Source organism: Dendropsophus ebraccatus, chromosome 2 (genome assembly GCF_027789765.1).
Source record: "Dendropsophus ebraccatus isolate aDenEbr1 chromosome 2, aDenEbr1.pat, whole genome shotgun sequence".
In the NCBI taxonomy this organism is placed as follows: Eukaryota; Metazoa; Chordata; class Amphibia; order Anura; family Hylidae; genus Dendropsophus; species Dendropsophus ebraccatus.
The window spans coordinates 120,336,254-120,361,701 of NC_091455.1; the positions used below are offsets into that span (position 1 = coordinate 120,336,254).

Genomic DNA, 25,448 nt, shown 5'->3' on the forward strand with positions numbered 1-25,448 from the left:
AAAAAAAAAACCCTACTAAACACAAGAATTCTGTCCAGTACAGAGAGTCACAGCTCAATGTGTCCATTAGTCACATGACTGCCTTCTCTCTGTGAGCGCTCAGATGGCCTGGGAAACACAGGACTTCCTGTTTTCTGACTTTTTTTCTCAAAGAGTCAGAAAGCGGGAAGTGCCGTATTTTTCATGATAAAAAAATAAATAAATGTAAATTGCAAACTTGCTTTATATCAAATCTACTGTTGATTTAGAAAGTTATGACAGTGACACTTTAAGGAGATAAAGGTCAAGTGCAAAGGTCCCCACAAAACAGCACCAAGCATCCTGGATAATGTAAATCAGGCAAAGATGGTTCAGACAAAGCAACATGAGCAAAAAAAAAAAAAAAAAAAAGCTACCTAGGCATATGGCTCTACAGGCCATTCCAGTTTCTTGTCCGATTTCAGGTGGAAAATTTATTATAAAATTTAGCTAGAGTAAATGCTATATTAAAGCATTCTACTCTAAATGTTCCATTTTTTTACATACAGGGCAGACATTTTAAAGGATTTGACTGGGGAGATGAAAAGATTTTACCTGTTCTGCTCTCTGGGGCTCCCTTCCACTCTGTTCTGCTCTCTGGGGCTCCCTTCCACTCTGTTCTGCTCTCTGGGGCTCCCTTCCACTCTGTTCTGCTCTCTGGGGCTCCCTTCCACTCTGTTCTGCTCTCTGGGGCTCCCTTCCACTCTGTTCTGCTCTCTGGGGCTCCCTTCCACTCTGTTCTGCTCTCTGGGGCTCCCTTCCACTCTGTTCTGCTCTCTGGGGCTCCCTTCCACTCTGTTCTGCTCTCTGGGGCTCCCTTCCACTCTGTTCTGCTCTCTGGGGCTCCCTTCCACTCTGTTCTGCTCTCTGGGGCTCCCTTCCACTCTGTTCTGCTCTCTGGGGCTCCCTTCCACTCTGTTCTGCTCTCTGGGGCTCCCTTCCACTCTGTTCTGCTCTCTGGGGCTCCCTTCCACTCTGTTCTGCTCTCTGGGGCTCCCTTCCACTCTGTTCTGCTCTCTGGGGCTCCCTTCCACTCTATTCTGCTCTCTGGGGCTCCCTTCCACTCTATTCTGCTCTCTGGGGCTCCCTTCCACTCTATTCTGCTCTATGGGGCCCCCTACCACGCTGTTCTGCTCTCTGGGGCTCCCTTCCACTCAGTCTAAAAAGTATACCTTCGGAGAGTAGAGGGGCAGATGGCAGTCCCAATTGTCACATGCAATAATGGAAACATTCTGCAGCTATTGGACATTGTGTAATGGGCATGGCCTTAACAGCACACAATGATCTCAACACAATGACCTCTACACCCTTTTGTCTTCAAAGGTATACTTATGAGACAGGCTGAGGGGATAAGGATGTGCATTTTCTGGTCCCCAGACAAACCCTTTAAAGAGAAGTTCACACATACTACACATTTGTTCAAATCTCATCCAATCTTCTCCTACTTTATTCTGCTGTCTATTTTCCACCTGCAAATTTAAACTAGAAAGAAATAAAAAAAATAAAAAATCTGCAGCATTTCTGCTGTGTGTGAAGGTACATAAAAACCATGGACACCTAACTTTCATAACGGTGGCCACCAAGCCAAATTTTTGTTCCTAAGCTGGAACTGCTTGATCTGTGTAACATGACTAATGTGAGCATAAACTGAAGATAGTGTATCAGTGCTTGATTAGTAAATACAGAATTTAGCACAGCAGGAGAGATCTAACCACTGACATGGATACCGTAAGGTGAACTGTTTTGCACAAAACTGTTGGAAATGATTACATCTAGTAATGAATGTGTGCGCTTTCTAGTAGTGGACTGTAAATAGCCAGTCTAATTGTATTATTAGACCCCGTTCACACAGAGCAAGAGCGGCAGAATTCTGCGGCGGAAATGCCGCCAGCCTCCATGTCATAATGACACTCTATGGGATGCGCGCGCGCTGCATCTCTCGGCGCTGAAGAAAGAACATGTTCATTCTTCAGCGCAGAGACGTCAAGCGATGCGGCGCGCGCCTTCCATAGAGTGTCATTATGACATGGAGGCTGGCGGCATTTCCGCTGCTCTTGTTCTGTGTGAACGAGGCCTTATAGGCAACACATATCCTGTTTAGACAAAGATGTGTGGCCGATAACGATAATTTATATGGCTGCGTAAAAGATTCAATCAGCTAACGAATGAGCATTTGTTAATTTCTCGGCTGACTGCTGGCTCTCTTGTATGGCTCGTTTAAAAGGACCCTCACATAGAAGCAAACAGTACAGTTATTAGTACATAGGCAATTTCAGCATTAATTAGGTTGGTAGCGCCTGTCCACAAGTAAACAGTTTCTTCATACCAAAATACAACGCAAATGAAAAAGACAGGAGGGGGACTAACACATTACAGTAAAATTTGGTTGCATGTAAAAGGATTGCATACCATTGTTGATCACCTGTGTTGGACTCTGTTCATCTTAACATCCCAAAGATAAAAACTTTAGCTACAGTTATTCTACAAAACCTTTACAAGTAATAATTTACACATTTACAACCTTGCAGTGATTTTTTGTGCTTTTGTAGTCTAACAAAAACAAAAAAAATGGCTTTTATCCTTAAATATCAAAATATCAAAGTGCAAACTAATTAAAGAAACAGAAATAAAGGCACTTTACCCACCAGCACCGTGGAATCCCTTAGTATACATTCCCTTGTCCTAAATCTGCTGCACATTTCACACTGAGGATTTGATGGTGCTGGTTTAATACCGCACATATTAGCTATTTATATTGGATAAATCAGCACCATCAAATGCATAGCAGATAAAATGTACCCTTAAAGCACTACTATCATCGGAAAAAAGCTTTTGAGATGTCAGAAATATACTAAACGTTTTGATCAGTTGGGTGTCTAGATGCCCACCGTTTGATGGAATGAGCACGAAGAAGCACTTGGTTAACAGCTCCTCTCCCATTTTCTTTCCTCCTTGCTGGGGAAAAAAATTATATGGAAAGTCTATGAGCCCACCTTCTTTAGAGAGGAAAGAGACGGGGGTCTTAACACCCAGACCCTGAGTAATCAAAAAACTTTTGACATGTCAAATGTTTTTCTTTGTTATATGATAGTAACACCACCTCAGTGACTCATTTATTTGAAACACACAATGATCCAATCTCCTGCATAAGGTTTATTACAGCTGGTGGTATGCTGTTCTTTGTTGTCTCTTTCCATGCTTGAAGCGTCTGGAGAATGAGAGCAGGGTCACAAGGAGCAGTGTCACACAACATATATACAGCAGCCAACTGGACACCCCAAGGGACACCTGTGTAATAAAATAGGAGTGAGTTGTTGGTAAATATTAGGCTTGCATATGATCAGTGGAACTTGTGGAATGTGAAACATTGTATTCAAAGCTTTCATTACGCTGACTAGTACAACAAAATCAACAAATTAAGAGTAGAGAGACATTAGACAAATGTTCTTTTACAGAGTATGACCATCATCTTCATGTACAGGCTGAAAATAACCTAAAGCCATAATCACACACTCTACAATACTCTTGAGGTAACCAAAAAGGGTTAAAAGGAGAACTCCAGGGAAATCTTAAAATTTGGTGCGGGCAGTCACATCTCACGAACTTCCCCTGGCCCCCTGTAACTCCCGCAATGTCACATCCCAGCTGAGAGATGTCGGCTTAACCAGTCAGTGAATGGGGTGAGAAACCTCTGCAGTCACTCACTGGCTGAGCGGGTACTTTCCACCAGGACATGAAGATGCAAAAATCTGGAAGAAACTGGAGTCCAGCGCACAGATTAGCAGTTTTCACTGCAGGGAGCATATTGGACACAGGCTAGTGCAGATCACAATAAACCCATTAAGAGATTATGCAGTAAGAGTCAACCAGTTGCAACTGCAAGTAGCCAAAGTTTTACTGTGTATTGCAGTGTAATACAAAGCAGGGGATTAGGAACTCTGCATCTAACCTTTACAGAGATATTATGAAATCAGCACAAAATGTTGGACCTAAAAATGAAATAGAGTTCAAGGTGATCTATAAGAGTGTAATAAAGGATAATCTTACCTTCTTCATTTGCATGGTTGATGAATGTAACAATAACTGAAGTAATATTCTTCACAGCAGTACCAAATCCTTCTTTCAGACCCATCTGACAGAGTTGTCCTTAAAAAAGATTTAACAACACTAAATTGAATACTACTATTACTAATAGTCACATTTCCCCACGTTTGCCATCAATTGTTTGGCATATCAAAGACATTGTAAGGGTGCCTTTACATAGAGTTTTATCTTACAGATGTTTGAAGCCAAAGCCAGGAATGGATTTGAAAAGAGGAGAAATCTTAGTCTTTTCTTTATGACCGGTTTCCTGTTTATAGTCTTTGGCTTCTAAAATCCGTCAGATAAATCTGTGGGTAAAGGCACCCTTAGACTTATTCACAACATATGTTTATTGACTTGGCTATTTGATCTACTCCTGCAAATGTGGTAATGCAAATGTAGCCATGTACAATGATGGGAGCATATAGTGCTGTACTACAACACAAGTTGGTGGGACAGGGCAAGAAAATACAAAACTGTTATTGTAGTAAAAATTTCAGCTAGTTTCAGACTGCAACGGCACCTTTTATTGTATGACAGCCTAGAGTAGTGTTCAGAAAAATTGCAGCAGATTTAGAATAGCAAAGTGCAATATCATCATAACATACTTGCCTAAATGCAATGGAAATACTACACATACAATTCCAAATCAAAACAAGAAGATGTATCTAGTTTGTTAATCCACAACAAAAGTAAAGAAAAATAAATATTAGACTGTAGTGCCAGCAAACCTGTACCTGTTGCTTAAAAATAACTTGACATGTAATCGGGCACGTCAAAAGGTTATTGATCACAGCAGAGACCCGCTGTGATCAGGAGATATAGCGTCGGCGGAGCAGGTCTTAGATGGCGCTAACACTTTTTTTTATTTATTTGTATAGCGCCAACTGATTCCACAGCAGTTTACATAGTTTGCCAGTTTTGGTCCTGGTCCCCATTAGGGCTCGCAATCTAAATTCACCTAACTTTATGTTTTGCGTGTGGGAGGAAACTCACACAAACACAAAGAGAACATACAAACTCTTTGCAGATGTTGCCCTTGGTGGGATTTAAACCCAGGACCCCAGCGCTGCAAGGCTACAGTGCTAACCACTGAGCCACTGTGTCTCACTTTATTAGCAAATAACCAGAGTGGACCACAGATCATTTCGATTGGGAAACCTGTCTGTTTCAGGTTGTCTGTGGTTTAATCAGCATTATATCACTGACAGTTTCCTTTAAAAGACATAGTGGGGAAGTGACAACAGAATCTTGTGGAGGAGATCTTACAGGCAATACATGGTCTACTCCAGCAGAGAAATATTGCAATTTTTTTTATTATCTGCAACACTTACCAACAAGACGAAGCACAGTAGCAACAATCATGTCCGGGACAAACTGTAAAGTCAGGTTGCCCTTCTTACGTTTCACCCATTTATCTAACATTGGCCAAAGTTCTTTGCTAAAAAAAAAGAAAAAAAGTACAAATAGATATTACAGGGTATACATTTACACATACTTTAAGTCAAAACCTTTAGAGGTTACTAATAGACATGCGCAAATCTACAGTAGGAACGAAGTGCATTGGATTCTGCTCATCAGGCTGCGGGGCTTTGAAGTCTGTTCCGCTCCTCCCTGAGTGCTGGAAAAACGATGGATCCAGTCCTGGGACACTTGGAGAAGTTTCTTTTCCCAGCACCCAGGGAGGAGCGGCAGGGAGTGGGACAGACTTCAAAGCCCACAGCCTGATGAGCGGATTACAGATAGGAATGAAGCACTTCGCTTAGTTCCTACTGTAGATTTGCTCATCTTTAGTTATAATAAGGAACGGTATGCAACCCCATCGATGAAAATACATAAAGGAAATTATATGCTACTCTAATCTCAAGTCACTTGTTTATGCAGGGGTTAGGTTGTATTTATATTCTGTAAATAAAACTGGTCATACTTTAGGTTTTCTTGACAAATATGTTGCTTTTACACAATATGCCAGAAGTCCTCAATTCTTGTGATTATTTGGGGTCCAGCACTGGGGCTGCCACCAATTACATATAAAATATAGGTAAAAATACATCTGTAAAGTAAGAACATATTTGTTAACTTATTTTACAGCCACATTTTTTTTTTTTCGTTAACGATGTGTAAACCTAGCCTAAATGGTCACTGTCTACAACTTCCTCCCATTTGATAGCAAAGCCCGGACCAGTACCAGCTTGTTCTGTCCACTTTTAGAAGAACTATATCAAGTCCAGTCCAGTCTGCATTACTGGCAAGCAGCTTAAAACTAGTGACACCCTTGAAATGTAGAGAATGAAAAACAGCAAAGTACCATGTACCTCTCAGGGACTTAAAAACAACTTACATATTCTGACACAGGCATCAATATCTAACATATTAGTAATTTACTTTATTTTTTTTTTAAGTTGTTTTCCCATATGTGATTCAAAGTTAAAAATTGGCCATTAGGTGTCCCTTTTTTAGCTCTACTGTCCTCTAATGCTCGAGTAGGTGGACAGGACGTGAGGGCAGGAAAAGTCGAAGCTTTGCTTCCATGCTGTCAATCACAGTGCAGGGAGCCAGCAAGGCGTGCCACGAAAATCAGATAGCTCATCTGGACAGAGAGGCATCCATTCAGCATTAAAGCGTAACTGTAATGTTTTTTTTTATTGCAGAAATTCGTAGTATAAGCGATTTTAAGAAACTCTGTAATAGGTTTCATCAGCCAAAAAAGCCTCCTTCTGTACTCAAGAAGCAATTTCCCAGCCTCCCCCCGACTTCTTATCTGTGCATTATCAGGCAAACACGTCTTTATTACAGAGAAGCCAGTGAAGACGGGCTCTGCTCTCTCCATTGTAAGCCTATGAAGGGGGGAGGGGCTGAGGGAGATGAGGGAGCAGGAAGAGGCGACATGAAGGTCAGCTGTTTGTAGACTCTCTGGGCACCTAAACCGCAGGATTCAGGGGTCAGAAAGGTCAGTGCTTATCTATGAACTTACTGAGAGAAGATTGCAGGGTGTTGTGCTTTGCAAGACTGCTCCGTGCTCAGTCACTCCTAACAGCCCCTCCCCTCTCCATAGCCACATAATGGAGACAGAAATCCTGCTTCATCTTATGTGAGGGGGGAGGCTGGGAGATTGCTTTTTCAGTACAGAAGGAAACTCTTTTAGTACATAAAACCTATTACAGAGTTTCTTAAAATCGCTTGTACTGTTGATATTTAATGTTTTCAGAAAAATGGCCCTGAAATGACAGTTACGCTTTAAATAATTGCTGAACTAATCAAATATACTTTGGGTATATGATTTTGACACCTAATTGCAGCTTATTTTTACAGCATAAATCAATTTATGCAAATACGGAAAAATTGCTTTTTTGTATGTCTTAATGTGATTTTGATGTAGACATTTTACCACCATTGACGTAATTCTGACTAAACACAGCACAATTTTTATCAGCAAAGTCATGCTAAAAATGATACTATTTTAGCCAGAATTGAGATAATTGCAGTAAAATAAAAGACATTTTCCTGTGATTAGCGCAATTCTGGCTAAAATACTATAGCAGCAAAATCACATTAAAAAACATACAAGAAAGCAATGTACCAATGTAAGCAGTAATTGATTTATACTGTAAAAATATAATTAAAGTATAGGTGTCACAATCCTATACACATAGGGGCACATCAAATGCCTGGTTTGTCAGATAAACTCCTATGCTGTCCATGGCACGCCTTGCTCTCTCTTTGCAGTGTGACTGACAGCATGGGAGCAGAGGTGTAAATCTCCCGGCCACCAACAAAACAATGCTGTTGTTTTTGCCGAATATTCATAAACTGCAGTGAAGCTAAAACAAAGATGCCAGGTGAACAGTTTTAACTTTATTACACACAGAAAACATTTTCTTTTTAAAAATGAAGTGAATTTAAAATATGTTAGAAATCGATGCCTCTGTCGGAATATGCAACAATGTTTTTAATGAGAGCGCCCAATTAACAGCAGCCAGCCTTTAAATCAGTTTTTCCTTTAACACACGAGTGCCCCAGAAATAGTTGTTCTCATCCCTCGTTTCACTTGTCCTGTGCATCCAAGCCAAGGGACACCATGGCTAGTGTTTGCATCCTGCTATGATAGGACCAGAGGGATTTCTAATGTCTCATTTTATTGCACCATATAAGAACACTGACCATCAATGGAGGGATTCATTTAATTAAAAATAAGCTGTACTACCTTATTACATTGTCATAGGTCCAAGTCCATTTACGATGGCTACACAAGAGATCAACAGCAAATACATATTCCCAGACATTATCAGTCAGATCCTCTCCATACTTTTCACTCTGATGAAATTTGACATCAGGATACAGTTGTATTGCCATAAGGACACTGTTCAGAAGGACACTTATATTCATCGGCGGACTCTGCAAAAAATTCAAAACAAGTTGGAAGATTCTTTTTTTGTGGCTTACAAAATGATTAAAAAAAACCTTTAATATTCCATCAGCCACATTTGTATGTTTATAAAGGATATTGCAGATCTTGTTTTCTCCAGGAGACTTTGTTTCCTTAAATTACCTTCATAAGCTGCTAATAGAATTTACAGAATTAGTTTATAGCAGCCACTTAAACCATTAACATAGATAAGTATGCTTTGTGATCTGAAGTAACTGTGCCGGAATGAGGTGAAGAGCAGGAAGATGATTTGGGGGACGGACAAGAATGAGAGAAGCCATTAAAGCTCAGCAGGTCAGGAGCTTGGGAAACCTCTGACGCTGCACAAAGGAATATCATCATTTTTCTACACTACAGAAGCACAGACCGAGGATCAAGTAACTATGGGTATGAGCTTGACAGACAAGTTACATTCACAAGTTCTACTGAACAATAGGGCTTGCGCACAAAACTCAACTGGCATAGTCATATCCATACATCTTTGATCTTCCAGAGACAGGAGGGACTGCATGTCAATTGGGTGAATATAGCTAAGAACGGGTACACTTTAAAGGGGTAGTGTGGTGCTACACATATATTCACTAAATAACAGACATTACAAAGTTATACAACTTTGTAATGTGTGTTATTTAAATGAATTGCCCCCTTCCCCGTGTCCCCCCCCCCCATCCCCAGAAATGTGGTGCATTATACTCACCGAATAACTGTCGACCCCGGCCACCATCTTGGGACAATGATGCAATCTTCAGGAGGCCGGCCGGACCGCTCCTGCCCTCCATCATGCCGGGGCCCCTCCAGCTCAGCGAATCGCGGCTGAGCAGCTGATGACAAGCCAGAGGGGGGCTGATATGAGGGAGGGCAAGAGCGGTCTGGCCTGTCTCCTGAAGACTACGTGTTCGACCCAAGATGGCGGACGCGGTCAACAGTAATGCAGTGAGTATAATGCACCACACTTCTGGGGGTGGGTGGGTGGGTGGGTGGGGCGGACACGGGGAAGGGGGCTATTCACTTAAATAACACAGATTACAAAGTTGTATAACTTTGAAATGTCTGTTATTTAGTGAATAAATGTGTAGCACCACACATCCCTTTAAGGTTCACAAATTCTTTGTGAACCTAGTATTACACCATCAAAACCTGGCCATCCACCATCTGTTGTCTGTAGGTGTCTCAGTCAGATGTGATCAGCAAAGCTCTACTAGCCCAAAAGCGTATCAAAAGTCCTCAGAACTATTACACCTGTTTATACCTTGATGATCCTTGTTGATCAATATTAAATGCATTGGCAACCATACAGGGTGAAAATGGAGCTCAAGGCACAGGGTAATTTCAGGGAGGTGTTGCCCTTTTCTAACAAAATTTAACATATAAATATGACTTTTTGACCTTTCATGCATTTGAACGTGCAGCATCTAAGCTTATGGATGGTGCAGAGAACCTTACACAGAGTAAAGGAGGGGGGGGGGGGGGGGGGGGGGAGGAACAGTATCACTTGAAAGTTTTCACAACTGTGTAATAAAAGTGTTCCCAATTAAAAATCTCTCAGACTAGGTTCACACTGCGTTTTTGCTGTCTAACAGATCTGGCCAACAAAAACATGGTAAAAAAAATAAATAAATAAATTTAAATGTAAGTCAATTGAAAACCTAGTAGATGGCATACAACTACATTAGTTTTTAAGATCAGTTCTCCCACCCCCCCTAAAACGGATACATTAAACAAACAGCAAAAACGTGATGCAAACCTAGAATACTAGGTTGTAAAATAATTGTTATATGGCATATACAAATTATAAAATCAAATCAGGAAATCAAGTAAGAGCCATGGTAACAACTACATCCTATACAATACCAAGGAATGTACGACTACAACAAAGCAATTTTCTACATTCACTAGACTTGCTTACACTTACCTTTTCCCAATGCAGGTAAGCACCCAAACAAGAGCCAACCTCATCTTTTGCCAGGGATTTAAGAACCGCCTGTATTGCTTTACTGAGGACTCCATGTAGGGACAATATATCATTCCATGAACTGATAACAAACAGGAGCAGTTTGTCAGGACCTGGAAAATCTAAACAAGCAAAAGATATAAAATGAGAGAAAGAGAAAAAAAGAAAAAAAAAAAAAAAAGACTTTATCCCCACCCTCACAGAACTGCAAAATCCAGCAACAAACTGCAAAATCCATTTATCTTTAATTCCTATGCAGGGTACAGTTACATGTACAGTATTAGCAGCAGGAACTCTGAAGACTGAACTTTGTTTGCAAATACATTACTTTGATAAAGTTATATCGCTTGCTGGTAGCAGAAGGGCCTGTGTTGCCCCTTGTTGCTGCCACTCAAAGGAATCCTATAATCTAGTCTATAATAGTCTTTAATCAAGTTAACATTATTAATGCAATGTATCAGCTTTTTGTTTTTATGCTTCAAACTCAATATAAAAACTTTCAGCATCAAAAACTCGCAGGTAAAAGCACTGGGGGAGATTTATCAAACATGGTGTAAAGTGAAACTGGCCCAATTGCCCCAAGCAACCAGATTCCACCTTTCATTTTTCAAAGAGTCTGTGAGGAATGAAAGGTGGAATCTGATTGGTTACTAGGGGGCAACTGAGCCAGTTTCACTTTACACCATGTTTGATAAATCTCCCCCACTGCGCTTACAGCTTTTTTTCAGTGGTAATAAAATGTCCAGGAGCAAAAGTTTTAAAGGAATGCTTTATTTACTGGGAACAAAACAGCATGGATCTGGGATCTGTCACCAAGAGGTTGACATGAGGTACCAAAGATGTTATTTTTAAAGATAATGTTAAGCAATTAATTAAAAAAATATTTAAAGTAGTAAAATATAAAAGTTATGGTAAAAGGATTAAATTAAAACAGCAAAAATTAAAGGGGTACTCCGGAAGGGAGGCCTTTTTTCAGTATCACAGTGGAGGGGGTATATAAAGCTGACGTGCACTTACATCCCCATTTCCAGACGTGACGTTGGCGGGCCCAGTCAGGTATTTAGCTGCTGTAATGGTTTCCTGCCTCTGCTGCTGAATGTACAAGCAGGCCTGCCAACATCACATCTTAAGTCCTTTCCAAGATGTGAGCAAACGGAGACCGTCGCAGCATGATATGAGCCCCAGGGAGGTAAATGGAAATCATTTTCTTCATCCACCTCCTCCTCGGTGATACTGAAAGAAGGTCTCTTGTCTGGAGTATTAATTCAACACTGTGATCAAGGGGTTAAAGAAAAAAAAAAAACCCCGATCAAGGTCTTGTGCCATGCTGGCCTGAAGAAAGGACAGAATCTTGTGTGTTATAATTTAGCTGACTAAAGTTTACAAGCTTTAAGCATTGTCTGGATGATATTTAGACATGTGAAAAACATGGCTGTTACATAAGAGTTTAGCGAGGTTGGCTTACTATGGCTGTGCCAGGTTACTAATATAGTGGGGATACCTTTGCTTTCATATGTTTGACGACTTATGCAGGAGCAGAAAGTGAGGAAACAGAACTCTTCTCATGGAGTAAATGAGGACAGCACTCTACAGGCCAGGGGCTGGCACACTGCAGCTAGTCACTGGCTTTGACAGTACTGTCCTGCATGTAGGCCAGTAGGGAACACCAGAGTGATGGTGCAGCTGAAGCGAATTTAGGGAGTCCATAATATTTTTTTTTCCCCAAACACACACACACACGGTACATATATACTGTATACTATGATCCCTTAGAAATAGACAGCAGGTACCATTTTATGCTATTAAAAAAAATATGACGAACCTTCTTTAAGTATGCTATAGCAAAGAACTCGTGCTCTCTCAATGTCTCCAAGCTGACGACACAAACCCACATATACTCTGCAAAGAGCCTGAAGATATACACTGTCCAATGACCTCTTTCCAGCTTTAATTTTTTTAAGAACAACATGTAAAAAACGGTCAGCTAAACCCTGAAAAACAAAACAAAAAAAAACGGTGATTAGGACCTAAATTTACCATTTTGTGTGTTAATTCAGTGTTAGGGTGCCTTCACACGTACCGTATCGCTGCGTATTTAACGCTACATATTTGGTGCGATTTTTACATGCGAGTTTTTATTTTCACATGATTTTCATGTGAAAATCTAAACTCGCATGGAAAAAAAAAAAAAAAAAAAAAATCGCACCAAACACGCAGCGATACAGTACGTGTAAAGCTACCCTTAGTATTTAAAAACAATGAAGATGAAGTGTTAAAAAAACTGGAAACTGCACATATACAAGAAGCTTTGGGGTACAACCTTTACTGTCAAAACACATTTATTAACTCCAGAATAAAGCATTTGGGGGTATATGACCACTTCCACAGATACAGGATGAGTCACTGTTTTAGATGCATTTAATGGACATACAAAAATAAAGGGAATTCAAAAACACATAACAACAATACAATAAAAGTTTAAAACAATGGGGTGATGGGATCACTCATCTAGTTTATGGGTGTTTTTATGTTAGTGCTCTAGGTACCAGTGGGATATACTACCTCTTCATGTAAAATATTAGTCATGCCACTCTAGCCTGACTGACTGTTCACTAGCAGAAAAGTCACAACATTTTAAAGTGATTCTGTCAGCTGCAATTCATGTTCCAAACAGTTATATAGCTGTTAGGTCAAGGATACACATGGTACCTTTTGTGTATCTGTCTGTGCTTCCATACTATTAAAATATGCTTTTATTCTCTTGTGCAAAATATCAAAGAGGCTTTCCCAAGCTCCTGAAATGCTGCAAGCTTTTTTTCCCCTCCTATCCCTGTTATGATTTACAGGGTGCAAAGGGGTTAGGGGTGCACGGCAACCCTCACCTGATGTGGTTGTGCAAAGGGAGGCACAACACTCTGCAGCGTATAGATCAAGGACTGCAGCCACTCCCGATATCCAAAAGGAAACAAAGATACAAACAACCTCCAACTCCAGACTACACGGATTATGGGGCGCAGGTCCAACTTGAGATCGAGGCACAGCGAGTAATAAAAATGTTTTATTGTGGAGACTCAACGCGTTTCGGAACCGCACCGGTTCCTTTCTCAAGAGTCATGATACTGACAAAACAAAACAGCAATATATATCACAAACCAAAATGACATCAAAAGGGAGAGGGGAACTCAGAACCTCCCACTTCAATCAACACAGACACCTGTGACACCAATAAAGGAAGGCATATAGCCATATACTACATTACATAAAATACAACAATATATAAGAAAGAGTATATAAAAAGTATATATATATATATATATATATATATATATATATATATATATATATATGTATGAAACAAGTATATAAAATTAAAATTATACCTTCGTATTTTCTAATGTCTCATTTAAGCCATCTGGTGACAAAGAGCAAAGTTTAAAAATCCAATACGATTCCCTATTAATGAGCTGCTTATATCTATTGGGAACATTCTCTCCTATACGTTCCAAAATAGTGAGTCTAAAACTACTAGGGTCAGAATTATGCTTGAGAAAAAAGTGTCGAGAGACACTATGCAATAAAAATGAATTTTTAATATTAGCTCGATGCTTGTTCATGCGGCAACGCACCGTCTGAATGGTGCGTCCCACATACTGCAAGTGACATGGGCATTCTAAGAGATAAATAACGTACTGTGATGAACAGGAATACGTTTCACGGACAAAAAATATCTCATTGGTGACTATAGAAGTAAATGTTGATGCTGGGGTATCTGTTATCCAATTGCAGCATAAGCACCTCGCTACATTACAACGTACGGTGCCCACAGACCTAGTTTTTTTATTTTTGTTTTTATTATTACTATTTTCCATGTCTGAAGTGATTTTACGGAGTTTGCTAGGTGCTAGATGGCTACGTAATGTTTTAGTTCTACGGAAAATAACATTAGTTTGTTTGGGAAGAACTGATTTCAAAATGGGATCACTGAGAATAATACCCCAATGTTTAGTTAGGACCCTTCTAATTTCCTGTGTACCACAATTATATTCTGTAATCATAGAGATGCCATATTTGTTATGATCTTCAGAAGTAGTTTTATGTTTGTGATTATTGGTCATCTTGTCTAAAATCTTTTTTTGTGTGGTACATTTGTTTTTACTGTAAGCACTGGATAGTAATCGTTTGGGATAGCCTTTGTTGGTGAAACGATAATATAAAATTTTTGATTGTTCCTGGTAATCAGTATCCAAGGTACAATTTTTTCTTATACGCTGGTACTGCCCGTATGGTATATTTTTTAGCCAATTCGGAAGATGGCAACTCTTATAGTCTAGGAAACTGTTAACTTCCACTTTTTAAAAAAAATTTGAGGTAATAATACTGTTCGATGGGATATCTTTCTTAATTAAAAGATCCAAAAACTCTATACTAGTGTCACTATAGTTGAGGGTAAATTTAATGCCCCATTCATTCTGATTTAAAAGATGCACAAATAAAGACGCATCATCATTGGTCCCCGTCCACACCATGAATAGGTCGTCTATGTAACGACGATAAAAAAACACAAATTTACTGTACATCTCAGAGACTTGGGACTGTGCGATGAGCTCTGCCTCAAAACGACCCATAAAGAGGTTGGCAAAACTTGGGGAGAAACGAGAGCCCATCGCACAGCCCTTTATTTGACGAAATATATCATCTTCAAAAGAAAAAACATTATGTTCCAAAATAAAACGTATACCCTGTAATATAAAGGTGGACTGAGCTGAAGGTAAAGAACTATCATTAGTGAGATAATATTGTGTAGAATTTAAACCTAATTCAATGTCAATGTTGGAATAAAGTGCTCCTACATCTAAAGTGATAAAAGAAAAATTAGAAGGTAGAGAAAGAGACTGCAATTCAGTAATCAATTGTGAGGAATCTTTAAGAAAAGACGGTAGTGCCCAAACATATTTTTGAAGGAATAAATCAATATAATGGGAAAGATTAGATGTGAGGGATCCCACCCCCGAAATAATAGGTCTCCCTGGTGGTTTCTTCTCACATTTGTGCACTTTAGGAAGATAATAAAAATAGGGAAAATTAGTATTAATAATAGACAGAAAATCTTTTTCATTTTTGTTCAAAAAAACCTTCATTCATCGCTTCTTGTATTAGAGTATTGTAAGCAATAGTGTATCCATGATTAGGATTAGTATCCAGTTTAATATAATAATCAGTGTCAGATAATATTCTGTATGCCTCCTCAAGATAATCCGTCCTGTTCAAAAGAACAGTGCCCCCCCCCTTATCTGCCAGGCGTATTACTAATTGAGTATTAGATCTAAGAGAGTCTAAAGCATAGACTATAAGAGTTGCCATCTTCCGAATTGGCTAAAAAATATACCATACGGGCAGTACCAGCGTATAAGAAAAAATTGTACCTTGGATACTGATTACCAGGAACAATCAAAAATTTTATATGATCGTTTTACTAATAAAGGCTATCCCAAACGATTACTATCCAGTGCTTACAGTAAAAACAAATGTACCACACAAAAAAAGATTTTAGACAAGATGACCAATAATCACAAACATGAAACTACTTCTGAAGATCAATCACTGGCAATTCCACCTGGATATTTGGTGGACAAAGGTGTACTACATGTACAACCAAACACACTATCACTGAAAACATGTAGATCTAAAACATAATAAATTTTATTGGATATGCATTAAAAACGTGGTCCACAATAAGTAGTAAATATATAGATTAATCAGTTAAATCTTAAACAATACTAAAGCAATAATTCATACTGTGTATCACTAGTCGTGAAATGACACGTCTTACCCCTATCAACAAATGTACATATCTTGCATAGAATCAGGTGGCCCCTATCTGCCACCTCAGTCTCTACGCGTTTCTCCCCTCCGGGATCATCAGGAGACAAAACAAAAGCAAGTAAACATATATGGGGTCAAAATTCCCACTACTCCAACATGTCCCTCTGGACAATAATATATAGACAGTGGAAGAGCACTGAGACATTAATACTTCACTCTGTGGTGTCAAAAGCATACACCGTACAATCAGGTGAAGAGTGTCATAATAGACAAACAGTGTAGAAATAAAAGCCAGGCTCACAGAGAGCCACTCACGATCCCCCCGACCAGATGTATGGTCTCGTGTAATGATGCCATTACACGAGACCATACATCTGGTCGGGGGGATCGTGAGTGGCTCTCTGTGAGCCTGGCTTTTATTTCTGCACTGTTTGTCTATTATGACACTCTTCACCTGATTGTACTGTGTATGCTTTTGACACCACAGAGTGAAGTATTAATGTCTCAGTGCTCTTCCACTGTCTATATATTATTGTCCAGAGGGACATGTTGGAGTAGTGGGAATTTTGACCCCATATATGTTTACTTGCTTTTGTTTTGTCTCCTGATGATCCCGGAGGGGAGAAACGCGTAGAGACTGAGGTGGCAGATAGGGGCCACCTGATTTTATGCAAGATATGTACATTTGTTGATAGGGGTAAGACGTGTCATTTCACGACTAGTGATACACAGTATGAATTATTGCTTTAGTATTGTTTAAGATTTAACTGATTAATCTATATATTTACTACTTATTGTGGACCACGTTTTTAATGCATATCCAATAAGATTTATTATGTTTTAGATCTACATGTTTTCAGTGATAGTGTACTTCTGAAGATCATAACAAATATGGCATCTCTATGATTACAGAATATAATTGTGGTACACAGGAAATTAGAAGGGTCCTAACGAAACATTGGGGTATTATTCTCAGTGATCCCATTTTGAAATCAGTTCTTCCCAAACAACCTAATGTTATTTTCCGTAGAACTAAAACATTACGTAGCCATCTAGCACCTAGCAAACTCCGTAAAATCACTTCAGACATGGAAAATAGTAATAAAAACAAAAATAAAAAAACTAGGTCTGTGGGCACCGTACGTTGTAATGTAGCGAGGTGCTTATGCTGCAATTGGATAACAGATACCCCAGCATCAACATTTACTTCTATAGTCACCAATGAGATATTTTTTGTCCGTGAAACGTATTCCTGTTCATCACAGTACGTTATTTATCTTAGAATGCCCATGTCACCTGCAGTATGTGGGACGCACCATTCAGACGGTGCGTTGCCGCATGAACAAGCATCGAGCTAATATTAAAAATTCATTTTTATTGCATAGTGTCTCTCGACACTTTTTTCTCAAGCATAATTCTGACCCTAGTAGTTTGAGACTCACTATTTTGGAACGTATAGGAGAGAATGTTCCCAATAGATATAAGCAGCTCATTAATAGGGAATCGTATTGGATTTTTAAACTTTGCTCTTTGTCACCAGATGGCTTAAATGAGACATTAGAAAATACGAATGTATAATTTTAATTTTATATACTTGTTTCATACATATATATATATATATATATATATATATTTTATATACATTACTTATTTTTTTATATATATATATATATATATATATATATATATATATATATATATATACATACTTTTTATATACTCTTTCTTATATATTGTTGTATTTTATGTAATGTAGTATATGGCTATATGCCTTCCTTTATTGGTGTCACAGGTGTCTGTGTTGATTGAAGTGGGAGGTTCTGAGTTCCCCTCCCCCTTTTGATGTCATTTTGGTTTGTGATATATATTGCGGTTTTGTTTTGTCAGTATCATGACTCTTGAGAAAGGAACCGGTGCGGTTCCGAAACGCGTTGAGTCTCCACAATAAAACATTTTTATTACTCACTGTGCCTCGATCTCAAGTTGGACCTGCGCCCCATAATCCGTGTAGTCTGGAGTTGGAGGTTGTTTGTATCTTTGTTATGATTTACAGTCAGATTCAGGTCTGGGAGAGAGAGAAGGTATTCTAGCTTGTAGCATTCCAAGAGCTTCAGAATACCTCTGACTCCTCACACTTTTTTTTATACAGAAGCACAGATTGATAAAAGTTAATTGTGTCTCTTTAACCCAACAGCGTCAGCACATCAATAAAAAAACAAAAAAAAACAAAAAACAAGAAGCTGCAAAGGAAATAAAATGACCCAACCTATTGTTTAGTAACAAAAACTTACTTTTTTTGAGCTGCTGAAATCATAAATGACTTCTTTCTCCTCATTTCTCATTACCGGAACATTGGGAATTGTTCCCACATGAATATGACTTCTAATTACAGGAAGAAGGTCAAAACACAGTTCTTCTATCTTTTTAAGAGCATTTGTTATGATGTCTTCATCCACACTATTGCCTTTCACAATGTCTGGAAGTGGCTCACAGTAAGCAAAGTTTTGACAAGATTCATCTACTTCCTGTGCATCTTGCTTCTTTGCAGGTGTTGTGAAACAGTCTTTGATACTTTCTGCAACAGGAGACTCACTATCGAGCCTAAGCCTTTTGGCACTTTTAGGCATTTGGAAAGAATCTATTGCTCTCTTTTTTATCGAAGTGCAGCTCTCAGATGACAGCTGATTTTCACAGGTGTTTGGTGTCTCTTTATTGCTGGTTTTGGAATTGCTCCCAGTTTTTATGAATACTGTTGAAGTGGATGTAATGGACTTAAAACCAGTGATCTGGCTAACAGGCACATTTTGGCTATCTCCAGACATGCCCCTGTTCAAATGAACATTGCCTTTTAATATGTTCAAAGTTCTGGCTCGCGCAGACAATTCTGGGTACATAGTGTCTAGAATTTTCACAGAATTTTCTTGAACATTACAAGCAGAACTTCCATTTGCAGACAAAGGCAACCTTCCTGGCACAGGAACAGCATGTTTTGGAGTGGCAGCACAAAACTGCAAAGGAGATGACAATATTCTTCGGTTTGCTTTCTCAGCGGGTGACGGAGTATTAAATACAGGAGATTTTCGTTTACGCCCATCACATAATGGCGACATCAATGGTGGAAAAGGTGTTCCTGGTAAGGGAGAGATTAACTCATCAAGGGGAGATGGTAATGACGAACGACTTGAAGATGACATAATGGGCGAGAGACTGCGCACACTTCTCGGAGGGGTTGACAACAAAGGACCCAGTAAGGGAGGCAATGGTGGACCCATTTCGGACCTTACTTTAGTAATCATTTCTGGAGAAAGACCTGTGTTGGTGGAAGTGTCGGCAGTTGCTAAAATGGTTTGCCCTACCTGAGCATTTAGAGAAACTGTACCTACTTGAGGAACCCTTTGGGGAGGATTTTCTTTTCTTATAGTTTGAAAGCTGGAAGATTTTAGTTTGTCGTCATTATCTTGCCTTTTCCCTGTACTTACACAGCCTCCACTGGCTGAATCTTCTAAATTAACACTCATATATTCACAATCGGTCTTCTGTTTTCGGGTTGAACATACTGATTTTGGATCAACAAAGTCATCAGGTCTAGTAAAATTCCAGATTAGATTTTTACCAGGAAGAATTCTTTGACCTTCGGTCTGAACATTATTTTTGATGTTTTTCTCAGCATTGTTACTAGAGTGATCATGATTAGTATCATCATCTTGTCTCACTGGTTCTTCCAAAGAAGAGTTATCCTTAGATTTTTCATTTAAGGTGCAGTCTACAGAATTAGTTTCACTATTTATAAGGGTCTTTGACGTTGATAAGGTTGAAGGTTCAGGTTCTATCAATAGGTCATTCTGCACATTAGAATCAGCTAAAGGTTTTATTATTGTAGAAATAGGTTTGTCATTGTCATCAATGTGTTTAGGTTTTTCTTCACATTTTTTCGGAATAAATAGTGTGCTATCACCCTTGGAATCCTTTCTGCCAACAGGATTGTTTAAGGCAGGACGTATAAAGTTCACTTTACGAACTGGAAACTCATATTCACTTTCACTACTATCTACAGATATATCAAATTTATCAGTAGCTTCTTTTTCTATTTCCTTAGAGGAATGATTTAACTGTAAAGGCACAGGAAGATGCTGCAACTCTTCCAATGGAACAACAGGCAATACTTTTGATGATGACGTGGACTCTACACCTATAAGATCAGCTTTTAAAAGAGGACAAAGGGTTATGTTTTTCTCTTCTGAAATGCTGGGATTCAAGTCCATGCTGAAATCTATATTCTGAGCCAACTCTTGACATGGAGACTTATTTAGGTTGCCTACTTTAGTGTGTTCAGAATCTATTGCCATATTAGAAGGGCTGGAGCTGAGCATACAAGGAAGATTCTGAGTAATGGGTTTATCTACATCATGACTAGGTGTGTCAGCATTCTTATCAATACAAGGCATGCATTTGTCATTTAGATCTACAGTAGAAGATGGAGATGAGGGACTATCACAAATCACCAGGTTTGAAGAATAGGCAGAATCTCCATTACAAGTGTCTACCTGTGACGACTGCCATCCTGTTGCAGCTTTTGGATCTACTGGTAAAGCAGTAGAATGGTGGGCACCAGTTTCTGTTAAACTTTTTTCATGCTGATGATCCTCTTCCCTATGTAATAAAGATGTATTGGCTATTTTGTCCACCCCAAGATCACTGTAATTCTGATGTTCAGGCTCACATTGTAATATCTCTTTTTGCAAATTCTCAAGGCCATATTTTATCTTGTCCATGTTTTTACACTGTGAGGCATCAGTACTGGAATTAAGTTTATTCATAGTTATAGCCATTGCATTTTGTTCGTTTGTCCTATTTGCAGCACTCTCATCATGTCTCTCTTGTGTCTTGCCTAGCGCTCCAGATTTATCATCCACCGAATTCTCCTTGGCACGTTCACAATCTATATCATTTGCTGTGGAACCTGAGACTGTTGGTAAATGATTAATGCTGCTGAGTAAAGGTGGCGTCTGCCTTAATGGCTCACTTTGTTGGATTTGTTCAAGTGGTCTCAGAACAGATTCTGGGTGATTATTTTCAGGACTATTACTACAAGGTTGATCTGTCTCTTTGGTGCATTCATTTGTTAAATTTAATGCAGACGTGATCTCCAATGTCTTATCCAAATTCAGGTCACTGCACTTAGGCAAATCAACATCTACAGAATTCTGCAAAGGTTTTTGACAATTAGCATCCTCAGAGTGTGCGGTGCTGTCATCTGACGTAATTTGTTTGCCAGAGTCATTTTCTGACCAATTTTCAGGTTGTACATGTAACACCGTTTCTTGGTCACAGTCTTGGGTGGTAACACAAGGCATTCCTATAGATACCAACTTATCCTTATCTGGCATTAAATGGTTATTAACAGGAGGATCTTCAGTACCAGGTTTGGTGGCAATGGTGCATAATAAAGACTCATTACTACCACCTGTGGGGTCAAACTCAATTTTCCCTATAATTTTATTTGTCTGTGTTACATCTCCCGATTGACTACAGCTAGTAGTATCTGCATTATCTATTTGCATTTCATCTTTATCCATATGGCAAGTAGTATGCACAATCTTGTTTTCTGCATCTAGAGACATGACTACATTTTCATGTTCTGCTAAGGGACTTTCACAAAACTCAGGGTTTTGATATTTGGTCCCATGACCATTCACAGAGTCAGTAGGGCATTCTTCAGAACATATTTTGCTGTTTGCCAGATGCAATGTGTCCTTATGTTCCATAGGGATAGAATCCTCAGTCACTGCTTGCGACTCTTGCAAAGGCAATAGGTGAGTAGTCTGCTCCTGAATGTTTGTTTCTATTCCCATGGTTAGGTCTGGACAATCATTAGAACACACTGTGGTTTTGATTGAATCATTTTCTGTAGCTATCAAAGTATGCTCAATCTCATCAGTCAAATTACTATTTTCATCAGTCCCATTCTCAAGCATATTTTGTATGTTTGGTTGAGAAACACAGTTGCTCTGATCCATTTCACTAATGCTCTCATTATCACTTGAGTCTGTGAATTCCCCAAATACATTCTGTAATGAGACAAATAAAAATGTCAAAAGGTTTGTTGTACAATTTTACAGATACTACACCCATCTCTGTGCAAACAGTATGTGTAATTAGTAGGAGTGTAACTTCTAGAGTGTAAGTCAACTAGACTACTCGTGCTAAGTGCAAAGAATACTAAAAAATACTTTTGCAGAATGAATGGAACATGCAATATTTGTAAAAAATAAAAAAAAAATAATAGCATCAAACTACCTACAGATGACAAACAAACATGTTCTGCACTATTCCATGATGAATTTTTTTCTTGAAGGAGTTTTATATTCCCTTTCAATTGTTTTAACAAATCGCTTCTTAGCACCATGTTTGTTTTAAGCTAGAAAAACACGTCTTCATTACAGAGAAGCCAGTGAAGACGGGCTCTGCTCTCCCATTCTATCCTTATGGAGGGGGGAGGGGCCGAGGGAGCAGGAAGAGGTGACATGAAGGTCAGCTGTTTGTAGACTCTCTGGGCACCTAAACCGCAGGATTCTGGGGTCAGAAAGGTCAGTGCTTATCTATGAACTTACTGAGAGAAGATTGCAGGGGGTTGTGCTTTGCAAGACTGCTCCGTGCTCAGTCACTCCTAACAGCCCCTCCCCTCTCCATAGCCACATAATGGAGACAGAAATCCTGCTTCTTCTGAAGTGAGGGGTGAGGCTGGGAGATTGCTTTTTTAAGTCCAGAAGGAAACTCTATTGGTTTATAAAACCTATTACAGAGTTTCTTAAAATTGCTTGAACTATTGATATTTTATGTTTTCAAAAAAATGGCCCTGAAATGACAGTTACGCTTTAACCCCTTAGTGACCGCCGATACGGCTTTCTACGGCGGTCACTAATGGGCCTTATTCTGCTGCCATCAGCTTTTTACGGCGATGGCAGAGAATAAGGCTGCGGGGCCGGGACGGCCCCCACCCCATCCCCCCGGCTACCGGAGGTAGCTGAGGGGTTGGGGCAGTGTGTGAGGTCCGTCCCGGCCCCCCCCCCTTACCGACGATCGCCGCTATTAACGTTATAGCGGCGACCGTCGGTAAATGAGAGTACCGGTGCCGCCGCCGCCTTTCATCTCCCCCCGCCGTGAATCTACGGCGGGGGGAGATGAAATAAGTGTATATCAGACCCCAGATCAGACCCCCCTAGTGCCCCGATAACTAACCCCCCTCCCCCGGCGGCCATCATTTCCAAGATGGCCGCCGCCATCGCTGTGAACCGACTAACGTCGGTTCACAGCGATTAAAAGGTTAAAATGAATGAAAGCCCCATGCTCTCCGCCACCGGAGGTAGCGGAGAGCATGGGGCAGTCATCGGGGACCCCCCTGTGGGGTCCCGGTACAAGCGATCAGCGGTATATACTATATACCGCTGATCGCTTGTGCCATGTGCTCCCGGCACTTTTTATCCCCTGTCACCATAAATGATTGGTGACAGGGGATAAAAAGTGATGTCCCCCCACCCCCCAAGTCGCCCCCCCACCCCCCCCCTGTCACCCCCGTCCCCCAGTCACCCCCCCTTCCCCATATACTCACCGGATCGACGGAGCTCCTTCCTCCTCGACGTCCTTGCTGGTTATGAAGTGCGCATGCGCTTCACAACCAGCCAAGCTCTGAAAATTTAAAGTGACAGAGACCAATTTGGTCTCTGTCACTGAACTATGATTACTGAGATAGAAAATATCACAGTAATCATAGTAATACAGTGAAAATGAATATGTAAAGTACAAAAAGTGACAAACATACAAAAAAATAAAACACACACTTTTTATTATAGTAATAATTGCAGTTTACTCCCAAATTACCCCTAACCCCTCCCCAGATTACCCGTAACCACCGCACGTTGCCCGTAACCACCGCACGTTGTCCGTAACCACCGCACGTTGCCCGTAACCACCGCACGTTGCCCGTAACCACCGCACGTTGCCCGTAACCACCGCAAATTGCCAGTGACCCCCTCCAGATTGCCCGTAACCACCCCAAATTACATGTACCCACCCCAGATTACCTATAAGCACTTCAGTTTATCAGTAACAATCCCAGATTGTCTGTAACCCTTCCAGGTTGCACATAACCCCCCCAGGTTCCCCGTAATCATGCCAGATTACATGTAACCCCCCCAGATTGCACGTAACCACCGCGCGTCGCCTCTGACCACCGCGCGTCGCCTCTGACCACCGCACGTCGCCTCTGACCACCGCACGTCGCCTCTGACCACCGCACGTCGCCTCTGACCACCGCACGTCGCCTCTGACCACCGCACGTCGCCTCTGACCACCGCACGTCGCCTCTGACCACCGCACGTCGCCTCTGACCACCGCACGTCGCCTCTGACCACCGCACGTCGCCTCTGACCACCGCACGTCGCCTCTGACCACCGCACGTCGCCTCTGACCACCGCACGTCGCCTCTGACCACCGCACGTCGCCTCTGACCACCGCACGTCGCCTCTGACCACCGCACGTCGCCTCTGACCACCGCACGTCGCCTCTGACCACCGCACGTCGCCTCTGACCACCCCAAATTGCCAATGACCCCCTCCAGATTGCGGTGCCCATGTCAGATTACAGGTACCCACCCCAGATTGCCTATAAGAACTTCAGTTTATCCGTAACCACCCCACATTGCCCGTAACCACCCCACGTTGCCCGTAACCACCCCAGATTGTCAGTAAGCACTGCAGGTTGCGCGTAACCACCCCACGTTGCCCGTATCCACCTCAGATTGTCTGTAAGCACTGCAGGTTGCCCGTAACCAGCCAACGTTGCCTGTAACCACCCCAGATTGTCTGTAAGCATTGCAGGTTGCCCGTAACCACCCCACGTTGCCCGTATCCACCCCAGAATGTCTGTAAGCACTGCAGGTTGCCCGTAACCACCCCACGTTTCCCGTAACCATCCCAGATTGTCTGTAAGCACAGCAGGTTGCCCGTTACCAGCCCACGTTGCCTGTAACCAGCCCACGTTGCCTGTAACCACCCCACGTTGCCTGTAGCCACCCCACGTTGCCTGTAACCACAGCAGGTTGCCCGTGACCACCACACGTTGCCCATAACCACCACACGTTGCCCGTAA

General features: G+C 40.8%; 1 protein-coding gene across 1 annotated transcript in view; it reads right to left on the bottom strand.

Moving 5' to 3' along the window:
- Positions 1–1,985: 1,985 nt before the first annotated feature.
- ICE1 (interactor of little elongation complex ELL subunit 1) overlaps positions 1,986–25,448 on the bottom strand; it is a 66,256-nt gene continuing 42,793 nt past the window's right edge. The window contains exons 15-21 of the mRNA XM_069958203.1: positions 18,593–22,369; positions 12,301–12,469; positions 10,440–10,600; positions 8,306–8,496; positions 5,436–5,542; positions 4,066–4,164; positions 1,986–3,306 (exon numbers count right to left, since the gene is read on the bottom strand). Of these exons, the coding sequence (XP_069814304.1) occupies positions 3,128–3,306; positions 4,066–4,164; positions 5,436–5,542; positions 8,306–8,496; positions 10,440–10,600; positions 12,301–12,469; positions 18,593–22,369 (4,683 nt within the window). The 3' untranslated portion in view covers positions 1,986–3,127. The remainder of the gene's footprint in view (positions 3,307–4,065; positions 4,165–5,435; positions 5,543–8,305; positions 8,497–10,439; positions 10,601–12,300; positions 12,470–18,592; positions 22,370–25,448) is intronic.